Source organism: Erinaceus europaeus, chromosome 4 (assembly GCF_950295315.1).
Source record: "Erinaceus europaeus chromosome 4, mEriEur2.1, whole genome shotgun sequence".
Lineage (NCBI taxonomy): Eukaryota > Metazoa > Chordata > Mammalia > Eulipotyphla > Erinaceidae > Erinaceus > Erinaceus europaeus.
In genome coordinates this window covers 116,148,126-116,155,950 of record NC_080165.1, presented here as the reverse complement: position 1 = coordinate 116,155,950, position 7,825 = coordinate 116,148,126, and the positions used below count along the sequence as shown (strand labels likewise).

General features: G+C 37.8%; 2 protein-coding genes across 2 annotated transcripts in view; one reads left to right on the top strand and one right to left on the bottom strand.

Moving 5' to 3' along the window:
* The first annotated feature begins 916 nt into the window (after positions 1-916).
* On the top strand, positions 917-1,359 carry LOC103110829 (cystatin-B). The gene is given in 1 exon segment (XM_007520031.3): positions 917-1,359. A coding segment is annotated over 1 exon segment (297 nt). The 5' UTR covers positions 917-968; the 3' UTR covers positions 1,266-1,359.
* Positions 1,360-4,741: 3,382 nt separating this feature from the next.
* The window catches only part of HBS1L (HBS1 like translational GTPase), an 86,053-nt gene continuing 82,969 nt past the window's right edge, over positions 4,742-7,825 (bottom strand). The window contains exons 17-18 of the mRNA XM_007520032.3: positions 6,509-6,653; positions 4,742-5,399 (exon numbers count right to left, since the gene is read on the bottom strand). Of these exons, the coding sequence (XP_007520094.1) occupies positions 5,388-5,399; positions 6,509-6,653 (157 nt within the window). The 3' untranslated portion in view covers positions 4,742-5,387. The remainder of the gene's footprint in view (positions 5,400-6,508; positions 6,654-7,825) is intronic.

Here is a 7,825-nt window from a genome sequence, read left to right as displayed (position 1 = left end):
GGTACATGGTACTTTGACAATGTTTTACTTCCTTGATGTTTTTGTGCCCTTTACTGCTTCCCAAATCTGTGACTTTATTTCATATATTTTGTAAAGAGTACACTATTAGCTCTGCAATTTAAGCCTATCTTTTTTTTTTTTTTTTTGGTCATAAACTAAATATTTATTTCTAGTCATTTTCTTTTCTTTTTTTTTTTTTTACTTCATTGGGGAATTTTTATTTATTTATTTATTTAAGAAAGGAGACATTAACAAAACCGTAGGATAGGAGGGGTACAACTCCACACAGTTCCCACTACCAGGTCTCCATATCCCATCCCCTGATAGCTTTCCCATTCTCTATCCCTCTGGGAGTATGGACCAAGGGTCTCTGTGGGTTGCAGAAGGTGGAAGGTCTGGCTTCCGTAATTGCTTCCCTGCTGACCATGAGTGTTGACTGGTCAACCTATACTCCCAGTCTGCCTCTTTCCCTAGTAGGTTGGGTCTCTGGGGAAGCAGAGCTCCAGTACACAAGAGTCTGCAGAGAGTACCCCCCAACACTTCATCTGCACTAGTCCAGCCTTTAGGTCCATGATTGTTCAACAATTTGTTTGGCTTTGTATGTTAAGCCTATCTTTTTAAGGAGAAAAAAAACCAACTTTTTTTTTTTTCTCCAATTTCTGCTTTTATCACCATTTGGCTATTTTGTTGTTCTTCTGATTCTTTTTATTTATTTATTTATTTATTTGCTTTGCTCTGTAGACTAAGTTTGCTGTTGTTACATACATTCTATTAGTGGATACCCTAAATACCTCTGAAACATTGTTTTATGTAATTATCAGAAAAAACAATCAAAATAATAAGTGAACTTCCTCTTAAGAATTATAATCTTGGTCGCCATGTGACCGTCACGTGACGGGCTGCTACTTAGGGCACCAGTTCCCTGCACCGCAGACAGACCGCCCTGTGCCTCACCACCCGCCGCCAGGATGACGTGCGAGGGGACCTCCGACACCCGGCCTGCCACCGAGGAGACCCAGGCCCTGGCCGACCAGGTGAAGACCCAGCTGGAGGAGAAAGAGAACAAGAAGTTCAGCATGTTTTAGGCCACTGAGTTCAAGACCCAGCTGGTGGCCGGGACCAACTACTTCATCAAGGTGCAAGTGGGCACCGAGGAGTTCTTGCACCTGCGCGTGTTCCAGAGCCTCCCGCACGAGAACAAGCCCCCTGCCCTGCACAGCTACCAGACGGGCAAGGCCAGACACGAGGAGCTGACATACTTCTAGACCCGCGCCCCTCGCTCCTCTGCACCTCCCCCAGCACCCCCTGTCCTCCCAAAGGTGGTCCTGTTCCTTCCAAAATACAGATTTCTTACGTCTTTGCAAAAAAAAAAAAAAAAAAAAAGAATTATAATCTTTCCTATTCCCTCACTTTATGCCTCTATTTTGAGATATGAGTGACTTCCCTATTTGATTTACACTATACATATTTACTATTCAGATTTGCCTAGATGGAAAAAGAAAAAGGGAGGGAGATTCTGAGAGTTAAAGTTGGCACTAAAAGTCATGTCCAAATGCTCTCCTTTGAGCATGAAAAGTTCCTAACTTTCTGACATCAGACAAGAGCACTCTAGAGTAGCCCTAGTGAAATCAAATACTCTGGTGAGCTCTGAGCACACAAAAGCATCTGCCAAGTTTGAAACCTTATTGACCACAAAATGACTAGACATCCCCATCTTATGGTTAATAGGAGTAACTGCTGCTTTTGCCTTATTTCACTAGGTAAAAATTAAGACACCTATTTATTACTTTCACTTTTGACTGTACCTAATGCTGAAAAAAAAAAAGCACTCATTCGAGCCTTCTTCAAAATTGCCCACATGAGTTCAAATTCTGCAAAAGGGTCCCCTTTCTACCTTACCAAGAAGTGCCAGTACTTAAAATTCTAAGTGCTAAAAAGACTGAACTATCTAGCTGTTGGGCTCAGGGAAAAATTAGTTGTACCTAAGCCAGAGATGAGCAATGCTCTGGTTAAAAAAAAAAAAAATTACTCAAATCATGGGCCCCTTGGAATATACAAATATATAGACTTCCTAGCTTCTTCCAACTTGAAGACCCAAATCTCATCTGCTACATTCTAACCTTTTGGTTCCTGATTATTAAACAATTTGTTCTGCTTTATATCTTAATGCTTTTCAGCCACCAAATTGCAGTTGCTACCATGATGCCAACCTGACTTCCTTGGGCAGACCTCACCAAAGTGTCCTGGAATCCCACCTCCCCAGAGCCCTATCCCTCTAGAGAAAGATAGAAGCAGGCTGGGAGTATGGATTGACCTGTCAACACCCATGTCCAGCGGGGAAGTAATTACAGAAGCCAGACTTTCCACCCTCTGCACCCCATGAATATCTTTGGTTCATACTCCCAGAGGCATAAAGAATAGGGAACCTTCTGGTGGTGGGAATTGTACCCCTATTATCCCCCAATCTTATAAATCATTATTAAATCACTAATAATAAGACTGAACTATTACAGTATAAGAAGGAATACATAAACCCCCTCATTTCTATCCTGCTACTACTAAAATTCATAATTCTCTGATGGTCTTATAAACTGAGTGTTTCTTGTTTTGGCTCACCCTATCCCTAAATCCATTACCTGCTGCTGTACAACACCCTGAATTTTCAGCTTCCACAATTCTCAACTATGTGCTCTGGGTGATTTTCACTTCACATCCTATTCCGAGGCTGCCCCAAGGAAGAAATTAAACTCAATTATAGTAGATGAGATGCTTCTGATTTTTGGAAAAGGCACACTCTTTTGTCATAGCCTTGCCATGGGCATGAGGTCTGAGAGTTTTAGCCAGCATTGTGAGAGCTGCTCACTCAAAGTCAGGCTACTGCTAGTCTTGCTTGTTTAAAATTTTTTATTAGTGATATAATAATGATTAGCAATATTGTAAGATAGCAGTACAATTCCATACAATTCCCACCACCAGAGTTCTGTGTCCCATCCCTTTCATTGGAAGCTTCCCTATTCTTTATCCCTCTAGGAATATGAACAAAAATTCTTTATGGGGCGCAGAAGGTGGGAGTTCTGGCTTCTGTAATTGTTTCTCCACTGGGCATGGACATTGGCAGATAGATCCATATCCCCAGCCTGTTTCTGTCTTTGTCTAGTGGGGTAGACTTTGGGACACATAGGTGAGGTCGTCTGAGTTAGATTTATGTCCCATGTATCTATTAAGCTATTGTTTTAGTGTTATATATAAAAATTCTTCTGGGAGTCGGGCAGTAGCACAGTGGATTAAGCACAGGCAGTGCAAAGCGCAAGGACCAGCCTAAGGATCCCGGTTCAAGCTTCACAAGCGGTGAAGCCGATCTGCAGGTGTCTAGCAGGTGTCTTTCTCTCCCCTCCCCCCCATCTTCCCCTTCTCTTTCCATTTCTCTCTGTCCTAACCAATGACAACATTAATAACGACAATAATAACTACAACAATAAAACAAGGGCAACAAAAGGGAATGTTTTTTAAAAAGCCTTCCTTACCTTAATAACTTTACTGTGAAGTGATAAGTACACAAATACTTTTTAGTAAGCCAATGCATTATAGAAATATATTCACTTTATGCTCATTTTCATATGATCATACATATGGTCAGCATACGGATGATGTTTGTATGCTTTACCATGTAAATGTTACTCATAAATTAAGAAGAAATGGGCCAGCAAAATAACTCACCTGGAGAGTGTACCTGCCGTGTTATACATACAATCCAGGTTTGAGCCTAGAATCCAGTGCACTGGAAGAAGCTTTGGTGCTGTGGTATCTTTCCCTCTCTCCCTGTCTCTTGCCTCTGACTCTCTCTTTTCCAGTTGCTTTTCTTTTCCTTTTTTAAAAAATATTCCTTTATTCCCTTTTGTTGCCCTTGTTGTTTTATTGTTGTGGTTACTCTCAATGTCGTAGTTGTTTGCTGTTGGATAGGACAGAGAGAAATGGAGAGAGGAGAGCAAGACAGAGGGGGGGAGAGAAAGGTAGACACCTGCAGACCTGCTTCACCACCTGTGAAGGACTCCTCTGCAGGTGGGGAGCTGGGGCTTGAACCGGGATACCTGCACCGGACCTTGCGCTTTGCACCACATGCTCTTAATCCACTGCGCTACCACCCGACTCCCTCCAGTTGCTTTTCTTTACCTGAAAAAGTCAACCTGGAGCAACGAAACCCCAACAACAAAGAAGGAAGGAAGGAAGGAAGGAAGGAAGGAAGGAAGGAAGGAAGGAAGGAAGGAAGGAAGGAAGGGAGGAAGGGAGGGAGGGAGGGAAGGCTCTTATATGTAATATGATAAGTCACCAATATACACATTACAACATCTCCCAACTAAAAAAATAAGTTTATCATAATTGTCTATATGTCAAAAAATTATCTATCAGTTCAGAGGCCCCATATTAGTTGAGAACATCTACTCTAAAATTTCTCCTAGTCAGGAGGAAATTCAAGAAATATTAAATAAACCTTTGAGTTTGTTAAATTTTTAAAGAAAACATGAATCTTATAAAGGATTTATAGTGAGTATGGTATGCAAGATCAAGCCATCAAATATGTCCTAAGAATGTCATTAGGGTAAAAAAAACCAAGAATTCATAAGAAAGAGCAGGAAAACTCTTAAGTGAAAAATATTCCACAAAACTCCCAACCTATATTTAGTGAGAATCACTAAGGGGGAAAGAAAAACCACACACTAAGGGGGAAAGAAAACCACACACATTTTGCTGTTATGCTCAAACTAAGGCATTTTATTAATTGGTTTTAAATCTTAAAGAAAACTTGATTGTGAAGAAACATTTTCCACTAATTCCAAACTAAGCTTTCAAAAATTTACTTATTGAAGAAAGAACATTCTTATGCATACAAGAAAATGCCCTTAATTCAGTACATCTTAGAATACCAAAAAAAAAAAAAAGCTCAATTCAAACATAAACTACCTCAACAAGCCAATTTAATTTACTCTTTTTTCTTAATGTGCAGTATTTTGAAAATCAAAAAGAGAAAACTGTAAACATTTTGTGATTTGGCTGAAAGTAGAATTCATTTCATGATGAATCCATGTCTCCTAATAAATATTTCTGATATTTTCCATAAAACTCGGTAAAGTAAATCCATTTAATAACATTTCAAGGGGAAAGTTGGGTTTTTATGAAAGTGCAATATTAGCCTTTCTTTGCCAGTTGGCAACTGGAAATTTTTGCAGGAGTGGTATTATTAATACTTCTTTGTAGCTGATAACTTTAATCTTCTTTCTTATTAAAAACAAACAAGTATATATTGTTCCTTTATCTGAGTAACTGGACTCTTTAAATACAGAAGTTAAATATTTCATAAACTTAAAAAAACATGGTGGAATTCAGACCCATCATTCCTTTATCTGTAAAGAAAAAAAAAGTTATAATAAGAACAAATATAAAATGACAGTGAAACAATTACATCAGAAAAACATTTTTCCTTTTTCCTGTTAACATTTTCTCTTTCTACTTATAGACTAAAGATTTACACTCTTCAGATTATTTTCTAATGGAAACAATTTAAGTTTTAGAATAATTTTTTTCATCATTTAAGGATTTCTTATTAAAGCAGGAATTTTGTAATCCAAATTATGTTTCCTTGCTCAGTTATCAATTCTGTTATTTAAAACAAAACCAACATTCCGAGCTGTTCTGTCAGGGTCTATATAACATTAATGAGGATTTTTTTTTTTTTTACTAGTGTGTGTGTGTGTGTGTGTGTGTGTGTGTGTATGCATGTTTAAATCAGTAAGTATTCTAGCATTGTTTGCTAGGTCTAGCATTTGCTCAGTATATAAAATTCAAAGTTTCATTTCCCCTTTTTTTTTAAAAAAATGATTTTATATTTTGCAATCTTCCCCTCCCCACAATATTTAAGTTTTTTAGTATTTAGATTCTTTAAATCTCAGCTATACTTACATAAACAAACTTATTAAACATAATAAGTATGTTTCAAATACATTAGCAGTTTTTTAAATCAACTTAAAAAGTCTTTCTTTATGAATGAGAGAAAAACAAAGCACCAGAACTACGTACGGCACATGTGATGCTGGGAATAGAACGTGGGACCTCAAGCTTGAGAGTTCAATGTTTTAGCTACTGTGCCACCTCCCAAGTTGCCATGAATCAGTTTTTATGCAACTAATAATTTAAAGAAAAATTTTAGTCTGTTAAATAAAATTGCTACCCCCCATCTTCATCTGACACTTAAAGTCTGTATTATCATGATCTGGCTCTATTTTCTTCAGAGAATTTCCTTTAGTTTTGAGCAGTATTAGTGATGGAGAAGACACTGTAAGTTTCACTATGAGGCATCCTAAGACCAAACATTTCTTCCCATCATTTTAAAAAAAAAAAAAAAAAACAGTAAAATTTTTAAATCTTATTCTAAACCATAACCCTGTTGCCCTTATGTCATGAAAATTTCAGTAATCATTAGGAAGTAGAAAGAGAAAGGAGATCATAAAAGTACCTCAGTGACTACACCTGCAGCTATTGTTGAACCACTGTAACGCAGCATGAACCTCCCCAGCTCTTTAAAGTCTTTGTAGAGCTCAAGTGCAATCGGTCTTTGTGTCTGTAGTTCTACCAATGCATTCTGGCCTTTAGTCAACAATCTGTCAAGAAAAAAGAAAGAAATGTATATTCAACAGAGATGAATAATTGCAATGCCATAAAAATAGTTTTTTTCATAATCAGCTGGGTAAGCTAGAAGAAATAAAATCATTTAAGAAACTTTATCTAGTTCCTAGTTTTTATCAACTTCCCGAACACAACTTTCTACACCTTGAAGGATGCTGTAAAAAAAATGCTTAAGGTCCCTCCACCAAAACTTTCCTTCTCATCCCTTCATGAAATCAAATATTCATCTCATACAAAGAATGATCCATGTGCATTTCGCAAGCGTAATGAAATGCCCTAAGTTTTCCCCCAGTTAAATCCAAATTGGTGAATTGTGGTAGGAAGCTGTTTTTAAAATGGATAACCACCTAACTGCCTACCCGGTACTCTAAATCTCTCTCCCTCCCTTATCTATTTTCTCTCAAAGCAGTTCTATAAAAGATATTCACCTCTAAACAAAATCACATAAGATTATTCCATAATAACTGCTTATAGAGAAAGAAGGGTATAGATGGGACTAACTGTACACAGTTTTAAACAAATGAGAAAACAAAAGTCCTTGTGTATGGGTCCCATGAAGACTTACTTAAAAGACCAAAAAGGAATCATTTCAAAAATGTCTTCGAAATTACTGTTGATGTGAAGGAATGGGGACAGCAACTGTCAATTTTCTTTTTAAAAGCTTAGTTTACCCAGAGCCCTGCCCCATTAGGGAAAAGAAAGAGACAGGCTGGGAATATGAATAGACCTGACAATGCCCATGTTCAGTGAAGAAGCAATTACAGAAGCCAGACCTTCTACCTTCCGCACCCCATAATGACCCTGGGTCCATACTCCCAGAGGGATAGGGAAGCTATCAAGGGAGGAGATGGGATACGGAGCTCTGGGATTGAGCACTGTGTGGAAATGTACCCCTCTTATCCTATAGTCTTTTCAATATTTACATTTTATAAATAATTTTTAAAAAAAATTTTAGTTTAGATAGACCAAATAAGCCAAACAAATTTCTTCCAAAACTTCCAAATACTAGAGAGCTTTGGCCCAACAACCCACTACTCAAGAAGAAGTATGTTTATAATTTGCACTCTGGTTTCTAGAAAGTGAAATTCCACATAAAGGAATCCAATTTACAGTGTGTCTAAAGTAGAAATAAAGGCCAAATGGCACC